This window comes from Pseudophryne corroboree, chromosome 2, assembly GCF_028390025.1.
Source record: "Pseudophryne corroboree isolate aPseCor3 chromosome 2, aPseCor3.hap2, whole genome shotgun sequence".
In the NCBI taxonomy this organism is placed as follows: Eukaryota; Metazoa; Chordata; class Amphibia; order Anura; family Myobatrachidae; genus Pseudophryne; species Pseudophryne corroboree.
The window spans coordinates 920,243,457-920,262,096 of record NC_086445.1 but is presented as its reverse complement, the minus strand read 5'-3'; the positions used below and the strand labels follow the sequence as shown (position 1 = coordinate 920,262,096).

At 45.8% G+C, this 18,640-nt stretch overlaps 1 protein-coding gene across 1 annotated transcript in view; it reads left to right on the top strand.

The window, feature by feature from the left end:
* Window positions 1-18,640, top strand: part of BAZ1B (bromodomain adjacent to zinc finger domain 1B) — a 303,893-nt gene that overhangs the window by 149,219 nt on the left and 136,034 nt on the right. Inside the window, exons 7-8 of the mRNA XM_063956151.1 lie at window positions 9,831-11,505; window positions 18,004-18,142. Coding sequence (XP_063812221.1) covers window positions 9,831-11,505; window positions 18,004-18,142 — 1,814 coding nt within the window. The remainder of the gene's footprint in view (window positions 1-9,830; window positions 11,506-18,003; window positions 18,143-18,640) is intronic.

Below are 18,640 nucleotides of genomic sequence, written 5' to 3'. Positions count from 1 at the left end.
TGCTAAGAAAATTGTGCAGGAATTTGTATGTAGATATGGTATCCCTAGAATTATCGAAAGTGATAGGGGTACCCATTTTACAGGTGATGTCTTTCAAGGAATGTGTAAGTTGATGGGAATTGATAGCAAGCTGCACACTCCATACCGTCCACAGGCGAGTGCGAAAGTGGAAAGAGTGAACAGCACTATTAAAAATAAACTGAGTAAAGTGATGGCAGAGACAGGATTGACATGGCCAGAAGCTTTACCCATTGTACTCTACAGCATCAGAACCACTCCCAGGTCCCCTCCTAATCTGTCTCCCTTTGAAATCTTGTTTGGTCGACAACCGCATGTTATGATTAACCCTCAGGATGATTTGAAGTGTAACAATGAAGTGACTGTAAAATACTTGATTAACATGAGTAAACAGTTAAGGAATCAAAATGATAATCTGAAGTTAGTGATTCCTGATTTACCAGATAGTAATTGTCATGACATTGAACCTGGGGATTATGTAATGATACGGAATTTTCTACGCTCAGGTTGCCTTATTGACAGATGGGAAGGACCATACCAGGTCTTATTGACTAGCACTACAGCATTGAAGGTTGCTGAGAGAGAGACTTGGGTTCATTCGTCCCACTGTAAGAAGGTTGCTGATCCAGAGAGGTCCCGTGATAAGGAACAGACGGTAGAGGTTGTATCACTGGAGTGTCTGTTCCAGGAGGATTGAGGCGGCACCTGAGCATTGAAAATCACAAGACCAAAAGCAGTTGTCGATCCCCTGTTCCCTTTTATTGTTTTTCTCCAACTTCCCATCCCCTCTCCCTCAAATTATTTTTTCCCCCTTCTCATTCTTCTCCGTTTCCTCCTACAAGATGGACTTGCCCCAAGAGACTGTGATCCGGATTTTCCTGTTGACCATGCTGTTGACCAGAGCAGTCTGTTCCGGCGAGAGTACCATGGAGGTCGAGAGAGGTTCTGGAATGAGTTCTGATGATAAAGATGGAGGCGTAGTTTTCCAAGAACAACTTAACCAACAAGTAAAGGCGAGTATCAGAAAACGATCCGATAGCATTGACAATAGAAGGAATTGTGAAGGATTGTTAGCTGAAGAAAACTGTATCTGTAGGCTCTGTGACAACGTAGTGGAGGATGGGTGCATTAAGAAATGCCAATCCAGTTTTAATATCCATATGGACCGGCATCCATTGAGTGACTATCACTCCTTAGTGGGTAGTGTGTTAAATAAAACAGATTGTTGGGTATGCTCTCAAGTACCTCAAGGTCATAGCAAATCAGGGCTAGTACCATTTCCTTTAACGATAGGGGAGGTACTTGAGCTAAAGGGTGGGAGACCGGTGGACAGGAGGTTTAATATCTCCAGTCCTCCTAGTTTGAAGCTCCACCAATATCATGTGGATAGATCCCTAATATGTTTTAACATCTCCAATCCCCGAAAGCCGGGAAATTGGGAAGTGTCATGGAGTAACCAAACCATGACCTTTTCATATAGAGCAGATAGAATGCCGACAGATACGGAGCTTATACGCCACATAGCCAGTAGAGAAAAATCTTTCCGATATAGGTATACCCTAGGAAGTAGGATTACGAGAATTGGAGAGGTATCACCAGGATACTGTGCACATATCGTACAACCTGATACGTGTACTAAGCAGATGGAAGAATTAGGGTTAGGAGATTTCACATGGAAGGTGTGTAATATGGTTATGTCCTACTCCGTCCCATATGTTCTCCCCGATGATGCATATTTCATATGCGGGAGAAAGGCGTATAAGTGGCTTGCCCCAAACTCTGAAGGATTGTGTTATATTGGAAAAGTACTGCCTGAAGTAATGACTGTATCACATGACAAAATGAAAGACATACACCGTGTTGCCCAAACTCCTTATACTCACACCCATTACGAGCACGTAGTTAAACGGCACCTGATAGAAAGAACAGAGCATCCGGCCTCTGACATGATCCATGAATCCACCGGGATTCAGATTCTAATCGCGTTAGACATCACTCGCACCACCAGAGGAGTGTTGAATTATAAATACATATCTGCGCTTGCAAATTTGTTAGACAATATCACAGAAATGTATGATGACACGTTTAGGTATACTGGAAGAGAACTTCAAGCTTATAAAACAGAACTGGTCCAGCATAGAATGGTTCTTAATTATCTCACAGCAGTGACAGGCGGATATTGTGTCACACTGGCAACACAATACGGCGTGAAATGTTGCACATATATTACGAATAGCACCGAGGACCCGGTCGAGGTCATAGACCAAAAGATGGACGATATTCTCCAACTGAAGTGGGAATTTCGCAGGAGACACAATCTCACTCTCGCTGCTGTAGGTAATGAGCTGACTGGTTGGGTGTCATGGTTGAACCCACGAAATTGGTTCTCTGGTTTAGGAGACTGGGCTCAAGGAGTCATAATGGATGTTGGGAAGTTTCTTCTATGTATCTTAGGTGTTGTCATATCAATTGGTTTGATATTTAGATGCGGTCAGGCTTTAATGAAGTGCAATCGTCGTACTAGGGTAATGAGTCTGAGAAGTGAGGAAACTGTAATTCCAATGGATTTGATTTATGACCCAAATGTAGAAACAATGATGTGATGAAAATGCGATTTCTACGGTCCGTTTCTTTCACCTGTTTTTCCGTTTCCTCCAAGGTAAAAAGACCCACTTGGACGAGGAATTTGATGAGCCGATATACAGACAACAGATGGATTAAAGAAGAAGCTTTGACAACCTGATACACAGATTTTTGATGAACTTTGCCATAGATCCCCAGTTTCCCTAGAAATTTTAAAATTACGCTAGCCCAACACTTTTGTAAATCTATGGACATTGACAAAGCTTTTGCTCGCACCTTATGGGCAAAAGCACAAAGAAGACTGCATTCAACAGACACCGAACAAGACTTCAACCGACAAATGTTCATTTACCTGACATAGAATACCACTGCATTTACCGTAATTTTCTTCATCTCTACAACCTTCAGGTAATTACACACATAGTATAGGGAATACAGGCACAGATATCAGCAATCACATATTCCCCCATTCATGTATCAACTAAAATGTGCTCCCCCATTTTGTTACAACCAAAAGCCGAAAAGAGCTCGGTAAAGTTTGACAGCCCATCCACAGACCCGTACCACGGGATAAGAAGGAATTCAAATGTATACTTCGCAATGCCTCGAAGCTTGATGTACAACACGTACGGCACGATGATACATGACCCCCCCAAACATGGATTCATACACACATGCTTCTACTATCTCACTAGGTCATACCCTCTTCACACCTTCTCCACTCTCCTCCCTTACCCAACCATGGAAATGTATTAACCCCTGAACATATATTTTTCTCTTTTTGAAATGTTTTAGAAGGTGGCAGTTATTGTTGACTGCCAAAGGGTGGACTGTCAGTCAGAAAAATATCTCTATACACACTACCATATTTGCACCTCATACACGTCCGCGCTGCGCATGCGTACGCTCTCCCGTGCGTGCGCATACTCACAGTCGCGGGCACCCGCAGGCGCACGGTATGCGTATTTACGGTAGAGTTTATGTGATCGTAGCGTGCGACTCAATCGTTACATATTTTAACTATATAATGTATTTTGTAGATCATGGTCCCTTTGATAGATTCTGAAAGTTTAGTTAATATAGCATGTTCCTGGACAGAGGGATCCCTCTTTGTATTGTACGAAGGGTCTAACAGGAGTCATACAGTGGTGTTTAGTACCCATCGGAAGAGTATTTAATTAGCAATATTCCGGTGTTGGTTTGGAGCGGATTAATCGCTCGTGCGAATAGTTATGGACATAAGAAGTTTATGTCCATTTACTATTATTTGCTCTTACTTAGCCATGCGGCGGGAAATCCAGTATCCCACCCACCTGAGCTGTTGGAAATCGTCACAGCCCACCTGTATGAATCAACCTATGACCTTTTGTTATAATGCGAAGCCGAATTCCTGTGTCCAATGAACAATGAGATTGTAGGGACCATTGAATTGTATTGTGTGGGGCGCATAAATAGACAAGCCGATCACATCCAGCTCACTCTTCAACGGTTATCATTGCTGAAAATCGGGAGCTGGATGTCCAGAGGCGCATGCGATCGTTCCCCTTGTGCGTAAGTGTTTCTCCGCAACCATATTGTTCTTACTGTTATTGTGAGCCATTTCTCTCTCTCTCTCTCTTCTCCTCTTTCTCTAATTTTCCCTTAAAACGTAATTGTATTGTATTGTATTTCCTGTGTAGTTATCTGGTTAGGTAGTCTATGTTATATTGTAGTGTATGACTTGTATTGTATTAATTCTTTTGCAAGTATATCATTCATAATATATATATATTAGGCGTTGGACCCTAAGCCCAGGTATCTGTGTATTTCTTGTAGTGTTAAGTATTCACAGAGCGTCGGTGACGCTCAAACAGCTTTTAAGTTAATAAGGTTACACTAGGTTGCATCTACACCCTATCTCTACACTAAGGCTTTACAGCATATTACATTGTTTATGGTTTAGATATAAAGGTTTAACATTGTGAGCGTCCGCTCCGCTGGTGATCTCCTCGTGGTCCCGAGCGTCCGCTACGCTATAGCGAATCATTACGTTAGACGGCAGCCAATAGTGTGCCTGCCTGTGATCTCTTGGCCGTGAGCGAACGTGGCGCTTGAGCGTCTCGACTACGGCTAAGCGATTGCTACGCAACGTGCGTACCCTTACGGTACTCCATACGTAAATAGCGTACAGTGTTCTTAGACCTCATAAAGGGTTTTATATAAGATAAATATCTAGCTTTATCACTTTTAAGTTAGGTTGGCTTCTGCTTTTTCTCCAAGCTGGCTTTTCGGCAAGTTTAAGCCTGTGGTCTCTAAAAGTTCAAGTCTCTGCCCTTTCGATGTTTTTCCAGAGAAAATTTGCTTTGCTGCCTGAAGTACAGACTTTCGTTCAGGGAGTTTATACGCCTTAAGCCACCGTTTGTCCTTCCTACAGCTCCTTGGGATCTGGATACGGTTCTGATCTTTTTACAATCCTCTCTATTTGAACCTCTGGAATCGGTGGAGCTAAAATTTCTTACGTGGAATGTAGTTTTACGACTGGCCCTGGCTTTGGCTTGAAGGGTTTCCGAATAAGGAGCTCTTTCATGCCGTCCTCCATATTTAATATTTCAGGGCGGAGCTTTGTACTCACAGGTCTTTCTTACCTAAGGTTGTTTCAACGTTCCACATTAAGCAACCTATTGTCCCGTTTCTCTCAGGTGACTCTCCTTCCTCGAAATCCCTGGATGTTGTGCGGGCCCTGCGTATTTATGTGGAGAGAACTGCTGTATTAAGCAAAGCTGCTGCTCTTTTTGTTCTTTGATTCTGCCAAGCCTGGGGAGCCAGCCTCAAAACAGACTTTGGCTCGTTGGATCAGATTTACAATTAGACAAGCTTATCTCGCAGCCTCTCTTCCTCCACCGATTTCTGTTTCAGCCCATTCAACTCGTTCGGCTGGCTCTTCCTGGGCGGTTGCTAGAGGAGTTTCTTTGACACAGTTGTGTAGAGCAGCAACTTGGTCTGGGAAACATGTTTATCAAATTCTACAAATTTTGATACTTTTGCAGCTTCTGTTTCTCAGTTGGGCTGAGCGGTGCTACAGGACTGTCAGCGCTTTCCCGCCTGTGATGAGAGTTCTGGGACGCCCCCACCATACAGATCCTCTAGTGATCCCTAGTGGTTGAAGGAGAAAACGGGATTTTGTACTTACCGGTAAATCCATTTCTCCAATTCCACAGAGGACACTGGATGCCCTCCCAGCGCTGGGCGTCTTTTTGTTTCCTTCTCCAGGTTAGGAGTTTTTTCAGTAAGGTTATTTACCTGTTAGGTTGACTGGTGACAATGACTGTTATGTTTTATTGTTCAATGTTTGTTTTTTGTTCTCCTGTCGCTTGTTTTGAACAGTCTCCTCTCTGACTCAGTTTTCAAACTGGTCTGTAGGGGGACATAGAGGGGAGGAGCCAGTCACAATTCTAAAGAATTTAAAGTGCCCCAGCTCCACTTGACCACCACCATACAGATCCTCCAGTGTCCCCTGTGGAATCTTGAGAAATGGATTTACCGATAAGTACCAAAATCCCGTTTTCTGCTTCTCTCCTGGTTTTTTGTTTCAAAATTCCAACTTCAGTCTTCAGCCAAAAATTTTGTCTCCGTAATGATTGGACGTCTCAATTTCTAGCCTCGTGTACGCAAGAGGCTTCTGGATGGCAGAGATGTTTTTGTTTCTTCTGGTACTTTCCTTATACGTGGTTGCAATTCTTTGTATAGGTATTCGGTTTAATCTTTGATGGGTCTAGGAACATGGGTCACAAATGTTGTACATCTACACTTTCTTAGATGTAATATCTGTATTCATTTGCACTCTCCGTATTTTAAAGCCCTGATGTTGGACACACTAGGTAACTGATAGGCGATATATTGTCCTGCCCATCTGTGTCTACACACAACACATCATTGAACAACTTATCACATCGACTATTTTACACAATGGATGTGATTTATTGTGCAGATGTGTTGTCCACCTATTGTGTGGTCGCACAGCATGTTGGACGCAGGTATCTTTGAAAATGTCATTAAATCTTGGAGGGAATATTTTAAATGTAATCTTATGAACAGACCTATTCGGGAGAAGTTCAATCATTGCTCCAATTTGGTGTCAAATCACTTTTCATTCTCCCAAATGGATGGGGTTTTGCAGCATATAGCTCGGAAACCCATTTAAACTCCAGACTTCGCACACCACCTTAGCTGGCTGCGAGAAATGTCTACCACGGTTAACGAGTGCCCACGGTTGATTTGTTCAGTTTTTGCTCCATGTACTGACAGCCGTGTGGAAAACCATTTTGAATCCCTCCAATTGTGTGGCAGATTGGTAAATGTTTATGCAAGATATTGTTGGTGTGCATCATTTCCCTAATCTGTCTTTATTCTACCCCCACATTAGAATATCTGTTGAAGTAGGGTGGGTTTTTTTCCCAAGAAGACTACTTTTTTTTATCTTGTATTGCAGTCTATAAGCCCTTCTCCTACAAATCCTTTCCCCTTTCAAAATCTTTGCCTGGAAAACAGCCAGTCACCTTGATAAGTGGCGGCAGATTGGGGAAAGGAGGGATGGGATGTTATAATTCAAAAGTTTTTCTGCTCATTACGTTATATGAATGGTTGTCATGGTAGTGCCGAACACTAAAATTATTAGAAATAATAAGCAGCCTGAAAAACAAAGGAGAAACGATGTTCTAAAATTCTTGTAGCCTGACATTCATTTGCTAAATTTAAAACTTTTTAAAATCCCATTAAAAGAATAAAGGGGTCGATTAAATTCTCCGACAATTGAATAGCGCCGGGAATTATCTGCCGTCGCTATTTAGCTCAAGTTAAGTTGGCTAATGCCCGTTCACCCGGACTTAACAGGTTGATTTGTCGTGAGAACAGGCATTCTCCGACTTAGCTCTCCGCCGCGATGCTGATTCCCGTCAGAATCAGCCTCGCGGTGGCACTTTTGTTGATTTCCTCTTGCATCCCCCGAGGGTGAGAGAAGAATTCCCGACAATTGAGTATCACTTGGCACTGTACTGAATAGCACCAGGAGCTAATTCCCGGCGCTATTCAACTGTCGGAATTGAATCGACCCCAAAGTGTGCATATAGATAGTATGGTATTGCATGATGGATAAGTATCTGCCTGTATTTCTCAGCATTAAGGATGCCATTAATTCTGCCCAAATCCCTTAGCCACTTGCTGAAATGCAACCCCAACCTTGCAAGGAAACTCCATCTTGCTTCACAGTTGCCTGCAGACACATTACTATACCGCTCTCCAGCCATTCTGCGAATGTACTGCCTTCTGTTGAATCAAAATTTGAAATATTTTGCTTTATCAGTCCAGAGCACCTGCTGACATTTTTCTGCGCCCCAGTTCCTATGTCTTCGTGCATAGTTGAGTTGCTAGACCTTGTTTTCACATCGAACGTATGGCTTTTTGGCCACAATTCTTCCATGAGATCACTTCTGGTCAGAGTTGTCCGATGTATGTACCTGGGTGCCACTGGCTCAGCTAGTTCTGAGCTGATGGCACTGCTGGACATCTTCTGATTTTGAAGGGAAGTAAGAATGTGTTGTGTCTTTCATCTGATGCACTGTTTCCTTGGCTGACCACTATGCCCTACGGTCCTAAACGTTGTCCCGTTTCTATGTGCTTCTTCAAAAGAGCTTGAACAGCACATCTTGAAAATCCAGTCTGCTTTGAAATCTTTGCCTGAGAGAGACCTTGCTGATGCGGTGTAACTACCTTGTGTTGCTGTACTCAGTCTTGCCATGGTGTATGACCTTGGTTTATGAAACGGTCTAAAGGTGGGTACACACTGGTAGATAGATCTGCCGATCAATTGGTCGGCAGATATATCTATGGACGGATCGGGCAGTGTGTTGAGCATACACACTGCCCGATCCATCGGGGACTGACGTAATGAACTGGGCGGGCGTGTACACACGCCCGCCTAGTTCAGCTGTCAATTGCCGCCGCCTGCCGCAGCATGTGTGCGGGCGGTTGGCGACGCGCAAATTGGTTAAATCAAATGGCTTTAAACAATTGACAACCATTTTTGTCTGTTTTTAGTGTTTGGGAGCAAATGGACAATTGTCATTTGCTCCCATACATTACCAGATTTTCGTTCCAACCAGAAAGATTGGACAGAATCTTATAATGGTGTATCCAGCTTAAGTCATGTGGCGTCTTATTGCTGAGGTGCATCAAATTGTGCTCTCCCAGTTGATGGTTCCAAGTGGAGTTAATTTCAGATTGGAACAAGTCTTTCCATTTGATCACTCATTTCATCAGATTCTGCATTTCTCCCCTCAGGGTCCACAGGTTATCTACAGGATAACATTGGGATATGAGGTAGCGACAGCAGATTGGCACCAAACGATCAAAGCTTTCGGCCTCCCAGAATGCAACGGGCCCGTCACTATATCCTCTCCTCCTGGCTCAGGCAATTCGGTTTTTTTATTTGGTGCGGCAGGAGCCGAACCATGATCAATGGACTGTTAATGTAACAAATTGTTTTTTTTTGTTTTTTTTGGGGGAGCACCTTTTTGACTTCCTTTCCAAATGCCGGTGAGCCAGGTCTACTTACGCTTTTAATGGGACCCGGGTATTCAGTTTAGACTGCACCGTTACCCACGTCTGACTCTGGTTTGCTACTTTTGTAAAATTCCCAGGTCACTGGACCCAGGTTTTTCCAATGACCCTCTTCCACTGATCTGTAACACGGGTAGTCCCGGCAATATCTTAGGTTATTGCGGCAGTAGAAAAAGGGGTCTTACTCAGTATTTTTTATTTATCTGCCTACTCCCAATTCGGCTTTTTCTTAGATTGTATGCCCTTATGTGCTCTGACACCTGTTTACCCACTGACTACTCTGGTCTTGTCTGGTTGCCCAGACTTCACTGCTGTTTTGCTTCCCAATCTTCACCTGTGACCTATCATTGCTAATTCTGCAAGCCATAGTTAGTTGCTGTAGCTCTACTTCCCCCAACACTAACACTCTGCCTGTTTAGTTTGCTTATGTGTTGGCTTATCACACTACACATTGTGCTGCCCTATAAATAATCATGTCATGATTTTACTTGTAGAAATGATAACTTTTTGTTCCTCCCTTGTGTATTTTGTAAACAAAAAAATCTGCTGTGGTTATGAATTGTTTTGCTTGTGTTCCTAAATCCTGATTTTTTTTTTTCTTCTTTTCTTCTTTTTTTCTTTTTTCTGTTACTTAGTACATGTCCTTAAATCCAACACCAGCAGCCAAGCGAAAAAGCCTAGGATCACCTGACCAGAAGCCGTCCAAAAAATCCAAAACAGATGGAGATAAAAATGCTCTAAAAGGCAAGAAGTCCCCCCTTAGTCCAACCTTATGGTGTCAAGTAAACCTGAAGAAAATAGTTCATGGTTCCCCTTCAAAGCTAAAAGAGCTTGAAGGGAAATATTCAGAGGAGCAGCTTGCACAGTTAATGAAAATTGTGAGTCCTTCTAAACTTCATGCCAGCCTCAAGAAAGGCTCTGCTGCAGGGAAGAAAAGTGGGAAGGCCCATGTAATTAATGGACAGAAAGTTTCTGGTAAGTCTAGTTCACCTAAAAAAGGCTTGAAAAACTCCAAACTGAAGCAGATGACACTATTGGATATGGGTAAGAGCACCACCAAAGTGGCACGAACACCTAAAACTTCTACCACCACCAAGTCTGCTAGTAAACCACATAAGAGACTTCCTCCTGCAGCTCTACATCTGATTTCTTACTATCGTGAGAACAAGAATCGGGAAGATCGTAAAAGCGCCCTCTCTGCCCTGATCTCCAAAGTCGCAAGGCTTCTTTCTGATGAAGACCGTGGTCGATTGCCCGATGAGCTGAAAGAATTGGTGCAGAAACGTTATGAGATGCTTGAGGAACGCAGGCGCTGGGCTATGATGACTGAAGAGCAGAAAGAAGAGCACATGCGGCAGAAGCGGGCAGCGCTAAAAGCTCGCATTAAAGAAAAGGCTCGGGAGCGCAAAGAGAAAGAGAAACAGCAACGACTGGAGAAACAGAAAAGGTTTGAGGATCAAGAGTTGACTGGCAAGAGCTTGCCAGCATTTAAGTTAGTAGATACTCCTGAGGGGCTCCCAAATACATTGTTTGGTGATGTAGCTATGGTGGTAGAGTTTCTCAGTTGCTATGCTGACCTGCTGCTTCCAGATGGTCAGTACCCAGTGACTGCTGTTTCACTAATGGAAGCGCTTTCTGCTGAAAAAGGCGGCTTTTTGTATCTTAACAGAGTGCTTGTCGTGTTACTGCAGACGCTCCTGCAAGATGAAATTGCTGAGGATTATGGGGAACTAGGCATGAAGCTGTCTGAGATACCACTTACCCTGCACTCTGCCTCAGAGCTGGTTCGCCTGTGCCTCCGCAAGTCTGACTTGCCAGCTGGGGAAAGCAATTGTTCAGATAAAGGGGATGAAGAGAGCGAGGGATCTGCTGTGTTCCAGGACGATGAGGTGGAAGATGAATTCGTGGAGAAGCTGGAAACTACTGAGTTTTTTGAGCTAACTACAGCAGAAAAGCTTCATATCCTTGTAGCTCTTTGTCACCGTATCCTGATGACTTATTCTGTTCAGGACCATGTGGATGGCAAGCAGCACCAATCCGGTGAGCTCTGGAAGGAGAGGTTAGCTATGCTGAAAGAGGAAAATGATAAGAAACGAGCAGAAAAACTGAAGAGAAAGGAGCTTGGAGCCAAGGGTAAAGAGGAAAGCACACAACCCAAACCACCTCCTAAGAAAGTGGACAAAGTGAGCAAAACAGAGCAACCGCCAGCAGAGCAGGAACCAGAGGACATGATCAGTGCCGTTAAGAGCAGGAGGCTGCAGGCAATTCAAGCCAAAAAAGAGAAGGAGGAAAACGACAAACTTACAAAAGGTGAGTGAGCGCTGATATGTTTAGTCTTCAACAGCATGCAATTTTATTTCTCTGACGTCCTAGTGGATGCTGGGAACTCCGTAAGAACCATGGGGAATAGATGGGCTCCGCAGGAGACTGGGCACTCTAAGAAAGAATTAGGACTACTGGTGTGCACTGGCTCCTTCCCTCTATGCCCCCCCTCCAGACCTTAGTTAGAATCTGTGCCCGGCTCGAGCTGGTTGCACACTAGGGGCTCTCCTGAGCTTCTAGAAAAGAAAGTATTTATTAGGTTTTTTATTTTCAGTGAGATCTGCTGGCAACAGACTCACTGCTACGAGGGACTTAGGGGAGAGAAGCGAACCTACCTGCTTGCAGCTAGCTTGGGCTTCTAGGCTACTGGACACCATTAGCTCCAGAGGGATCGAACACAGGCCCAGCCTCGGTCGTCCGGTCCCAGAGCCGCGCCGCCGTCCCCCTTGCAGAGCCAGAAGCAAGAAGAACGTCCTGGAAATCGGCGGCTGAAGACTCCGGTCTTCATTAAGGTAGCGCACAGCACTGCAGCTGTGCACCATTGCTCCCTATGCACACCACATATTCCGGTCACTGATGGGTGCAGGGCGCTGGGGGGGGGGGCGGCGGCGTCCTGGGCTGCAATTAGAGTACCTTACATTGGCAAAAAGCACATAATATAGTCTAATAAACTATATATGTGCAAAAATCCCCTGCCATAATATTAATATAAGAGCGGGAGAAGCCCGCCGAAAAAGGAACGGGGCTATCTCCCTCAGCACACTGGCGCCATTTCCTTTTCACAGCTCTGCTGGTAGACCGCTCCCCAGGCTCTCCCCTGCAGTTTCCAGGCTCAAAGGGTAAAAAAGAGAGGGGGGCACAAAATTTAGGCGCAAACTGTATTTGTATAGCTGCTATAGGGAAAATCACTTTTTGTTAGTGTAAATCCCTGTCTATATAGCGCTGTGGTGTGTGCTGGCATACTCTCTCTCTCTGTCTCCCCAAAGGACTTTGTGGGGTCCTGTCCTCAGTCAGAGCATTCCGTGTGTGTGTGTGTGTGTGGTGTCGGTACGGCTGTGTCGACATGTTTGATGAGGAGGCTTATGTGGAGGCGGAGCAGGTGCCGATAAATGTGATGTCACCCCCTGCGGGGTCGACACTAGAGTGGATGGATATGTGGAAGGTTTTACACGACAGTGTCAACTCCTTACATAAAAGGTTCGATGACATAACAGCTGTGGGACAGCCGGCTTCTCAGCCAGTGCCTGCCCAGGCGTCTCAAAGGCCATCAGGGGCTCAAAAACGCCCGCTACCTCAGATGGCAGACACAGATGTCGACACGGAGTCTGACTCCAGTGTCGACGAGGACGAGACTAATGTGCATTCCACTAGGGCCATCCGTTGCATGATTACGGCAATGAAAAATGTGTTGCACATTTCTGACATTAACCCAGGTACCACTAAAAAGGGTATTATGTTTGGGGAGAAAAAGCAACCAGTGGTTTTTCCCCCATCAGATGAGTTGAATGAAGTGTGTGAAGAAGCGTGGGCTTCCCCCGATAAGAAACTAGTGATTTCTAAAAAGTTACTGATGGCGTACCCTTTCCCGCCAGAGGACAGGTTACGTTGGGAGACATCCCCGAGGGTGGATAAAGCGCTCACACGCTTGTCAAAAAAGGTGGCACTGCCGTCTCAGGATACGGCCGCCTTAAAGGAGCCTGCGGATAGAAAGCAGGAGGCTATCCTGAAGTCTGTATATACACACTCAGGTACTATACTGAGACCTGCTATTGCTTCAGCATGGATGTGCAGTGCTGCAGCAGCGTGGTCTGATTCCCTGTCTGATAACATTGATTCCCTTGACAGGGACACTATATTGCTAACCATGGAGCATATTAAAGACGTAGTCTTATATATGAGAGATGCACAGAGGGATATTTGCCGGCTGGCATCTAGAATTAATGCAATGTCCATTTCTGCCAGAAGAGTATTATGGACTGGGCAGTGGACAAGTGATGCGGATTCTAAAAGGCACATGGAGGTTTTGCCTTACAAGGGTGAGGAATTGTTTGGGGATGGTCTCTCGGACCTCGTGTCCACAGCAACAGCTGGGAAGTCGATATTTTTACCTCAGGTTCCCTCACAGCCTAAGAAAGCACCGTATTATCAGGTACAGTCCTTTCGGCCCCAGAAAGGCAAGCGGGTTAAAGGCGCGTCCTTTCTGCCCAGAGGCAGGGGTAGAGGGAAAAAGCTGCACCATACAGCCAGTTCCCAAGAACAGAAATCCTCCCCTGCTTCCACTAAATCCACCGCATGACGCTGGGGCTCCCCTGGTGGAGCCAGGTGCGGTGGGGGCCCGTCTCTGGAACTTCAGCGACCGGTGGGTTTGCTCACAGGTGGATCCCTGGGTTCTACAAGTGGTATCTCAGGGATACAAGCTGGAATTCGAGACGTCTCCCCCTCGCCGTTACCTCAAATCAGCCTTGCCAGCTACTCCCCAGGACAGGGAGGTAGTGCTGGCGGCAATTCACAAGCTGTACCTCCAGCAGGTGATAATAAAAGTTCCCCTCCTTCAACAGGGACGGGGTTACTATTCCACAATGTTTGTGGTACCAAAACCAGACGGTTCGGTGAGACCCATTCTAAATTTGAAATCCTTGAACACTTATATAATGAAGTTCAAGTTCAAAATGGAATCGCTCAGGGCGGTTATTGCAAGCCTGAAAGAGGGGGATGTTATGGTGTCACTGGACATCAAGGATGCTTACCTACATGTCCCCATTTACCCACCTCACCAGGTGTACCTCCGTTTTGTGGTACAGGACTGCCATTACCAATTCCAGACGTTGCCGTTTGGTCTGTCCACGGCACCGAGGGTATTTACCAAAGTAATGGCCGAAATGATGATACTCCTTCGAAAGAAGGGAGTTATAATTATCCCGTACTTGGACGATCTCCTTATAAAGGCGAGGTCCAGGGAGCAGTTGGTCGGAGTAGCACTATCTCAGGAAGTGCTACAACAGCACAGCTGGATCCTGAATATTCCAAAGTCGCAGCTGGTTCCTACGACGCGTCTGCTGTTCCTGGGTATGATTCTGGACACAGAACAGAAGAAGGTGTTTCTCCCGAAGGAGAAGGCCAAGGAGTTGTCATCTCTGGTCAGAGACCTCCTGAAACCAAAACAGGTGTCGATGCATCACTGCACGCGAGTCCTGGGAAAGATGGTAGCTTTGTACGAGGCAATTCCATTCGGCAGGTTCCATGCAATGATCTTTCAGTGGGATCTGTTAGACAAGTGGTCCGGATCGCATCTTCGGATGCATCGGCTGATCACCCTGTCCCCGAGGGCCAGGGTGTCTCTGCTGTGGTGGCTGCAGAGTGCTCATCTTCTCGAGGGCTGCAGATTCGGCATACAGGACTGGGTCCTGGTGACCACGGATGCAAGCCTCCGAGGTTGGGGGGCCAGTCACTCAGGGAAGAAACTTCCAAGGACAATGGTCGAGTCAGGAGGCTTCCCTACACATAAATATTCTGGAACTAAGGGCCATTTACAATGCCCTAAGTCAGGCAAGACCCCTGCTTCAAAACCAGCCGGTGCTGATTCAGTCAGACAACATCACGGCGGTCGCCCATGTAAACCGACAGGGCGGCACAAGAAGCAGGATGGCGATGGCAGAAGCCACAAGGATTCTCCGATGGGCGGAAAATAACGTGATAGCACTGTCAGCAGTGTTTATGCCGGGAGTGGACAACTGGGAAGCAGACTTCCTCAGCAGGCACGACCTCCACCCGGGAGAGTGGGGACTTCATCCAGAAGTCTTCCAGCTGATTGTAAATCGTTGGGAAAGGCCACAGGTGGACATGATGGCGTCCCGCCTCAACAAAAAGCTAAAAAGATATTGCGCCAGGTCAATGGACCCTCAGGCGATAGCTGTGGACGCTCTAGTGACACCGTGGGTGTACCAGTCGGTTTGTGTTCCCTCCTCTTCCTCTCATACCAAAGGTACTGAGGATAATAAGAAAGAGAGGAGTAAGAACTATACTCATCGTTCCGGATTGGCCAAGAAGAACTTGGTACCCAGAACTACAAGAAATGATCTCAGTGGACCCTTGGCCTCTGCCTCTCAGACAGGACCTGCTACAGCAGGGGCCCTGTCTGTTCCAAGACTTACCGCGGCTGCGTTTGACGGCATGGCGGTTGAACGCCGGATCTTGATGGAAAAGGGCATTCCGGTTGAAGTCATTCCTACGCTGATAAAAGCTAGGAAGGATGTGACAGCAAAACATTATCACCGCATATGGTGAAAATATGTTGCTTGGTGTGAGGCTATGAAGGCCCCCACAGAAGAATTTCAGCTGGGTCGATTTCTGCACTTCCTACAGTCAGGAGTGACTATGGGCCTAAAATTGGGATCCATTAAAGTCCAGATTTCGGCCCTGTCTATTTTCTTTCAAAAAGAACTGGCTTCACTGCCTGAAGTTCAGACGTTTGTTAAGGGAGTGCTGCACGTTCAGCCCCCTTTTGTGCCCCCAGTGGCATCTTGGGATCTCAACGTTGTGTTGGATTTCCTAAAATCACATTGGTTTGAGCCACTTCAGACCGTGGAATTAAAATATCTCACGTGGAAAGTGGTCATGCTTTTGGCCTTGGCTTCGGCTAGGCGGGTGTCAGAATTGGCGGCTTTGTCCTGTAAAAGCCCCTATCTGATCTTCCATATGGACAGAGCAGAATTGAGGACTCGTCCCCAATTTCTCCCTAAGGTGGTCTCAGCGTTTCATTTGAACCAACCTATTGTGGTGCCTGCGGCTACTCGGGACTTGGAGGCTTCCAAGTTGCTAGACGTAGTCCGGGCCCTGAAAATCTATGTTTCCAGGATGGCTAGAGTCAGAAAGACTGACTCGCTGTTTATCCTGCATGCACCCAACAAGCTGGGTGCTCCTGCTTCTAAGCAGACTATTGCTCGCTGGATCTGCTCCACAATTCAACTTGCACATTCTGCGGCTGGACTGCCACATCCTAAATCAGTAAAAGCCCATTCCACGAGGAAGGTGGGCTCTTCTTGGGCGGCTGCCCGAGGGTTCTCGGCTTTACAACTTTGCCGAGCTGCTACCTGTTCGGGATCAAACACCTTTGCAAAATTCTACAAGTTTGATACCCTGGCTGAGGAGTACCTTGAGTTTGCTCATTCGGTGCTGCAGAGTCATCCGCACTCTCCCGCCCGTTTGGGAGCTTTGGTATAATCCCCATGGTCCTTACGGAGTTCCCAGCATCCACTAGGACGTCAGAGAAAATAAGTATTTACTCACCGGTAATTCTATTTCTCGTAGTCCGTAGTGGATGCTGGGCGCCCGTCCCAAGTGCGGATTGTCTGCAATACTTGTATATAGTTATTGCTTAACTAAAGGGTTATTGTTCTGAGCTATCTGTTCAGTGAGGCTCAGTTGTTATTCATACTGTTAATTGGGCATAGTTATCACGAGTTGTACGGTGTGATTGGTGTGGCTGGTATGAGTCTTACCCGGGATTCCAAATCCTTTCCTTGTAGTGTCAGCTCTTCCGGGCACAGTTTCCCTAACTGAGGTCTGGAGGAGGGGCATAGAGGGAGGAGCCAGTGCACACCAGATATAGTACCTAATCTTTCTTTTAAGAGTGCCCAGTCTCCTGCGGAGCCCGTCTATTCCCCATGGTCCTTACGGAGTTCCCAGCATCCACTACGGACTACGAGAAATAGAATTACCGGTGAGTAAATTCTTATTTTTTCTGGGGGTATTTATCATTTCAAGATGTCCACTCAATTACCGTTTTAGGAACATTTTGTGCACAAAAGTTGGGGACCTAATTTTGTATATATCATTTAATGAGTAGTTTTGCATGCAGGCCTCAACATTACACTTCAAGTAGCCTTCTGTAATATTGCTACAATACAGCTAGTTAATGAGCCACAGACTTAAGTTGTAGTATCGACCTATCCTAAAGCGATCATTCAGATTTGTTTGTCCAAAGTATACTTCCTCAAAGGCAAACTATCCACAAATTGGTAGTGTGTGGAATTAAATGTTCACATTTTGCGTTTTTGCTCACTCTTCCATCAGCCCTATAATGGGTGCAGTATATCGGTCTGAAATAAGGCATACTTCTGCGTACACACAACTTAGTTGACGCTCTGAACTTTGCTTATACGTGAACATGGATTTATGACTATCGCCTGTAGCAGAGTGTATTTGACACCACAGTATGTACATTGTGGAATGATGCTAGATATGGCTGGCGAACCAACTTGGCTTTGCTTCAGCCCCTCTTAACTACTTGCTACCTGGTTGCTGCATAGGCGTTAATGCGTTCACTTATACAAGGGAATTCATTTGAAGGTACAATTAGCTGTTGGAGCTGTAAGTTTGGACCAACAGTCTAACATACAGAAGGTCATGGAATTTACTTCAATGTTATGTATGCTTTGAGAACCTGTTTGGCAATGGTTTTGTTACCTTTCCTTCCTTCCATTGCAGAAAGGTTTCAGAAAGAGGCAGAAGAGGACCGACTGCGCAAGCAAAAGGCCTCTGCAGAGAAAGCTTTTCATGAAGGTATTGCCAAAGCCAAGCAAGTATTGAGAAGATATCCAATTGGTACAGACCGCAACCACAACAGGTAATAAATTGGTCTGACATGAAGGTGAATGTTCCAAAATGTTGATAGAAATTATAATTTCTCTGACGTCCTAAGTGGATGCTGGGGACTCCGTCAGGACCATGGGGATTAGCGGCTCCGCAGGAGACAGGGCACAAAAGTAAAAGCTTTAGGATCAGGTGGTGTGCACTGGCTCCTCCCCCTATGACCCTCCTCCAAGCCTCAGTTAGATTTTTGTGCCCGGCCGAGAAGGGTGCAATCTAGGTGGCTCTCCTAAAGAGCTGCTTAGAGTAAAAGTTTTGTTAGGTTTTTTATTTTCAGTGAGTCCTGCTGGCAACAGGCTCACTGCTACGAGAGACTTAGGGGAGAAGAAGTGAACTCGCCTGCGTGCAGGATGGATTGGCTTCTTAGGCTACTGGAGACCATTAGCTCCAGAGGGATCGAACACAGGCCCAGCCATGGAGTCCGGTCCCAGAGCCGCGCCGCCGACCCCCTTGCAGATGCCGAAGAGTGAAGAGG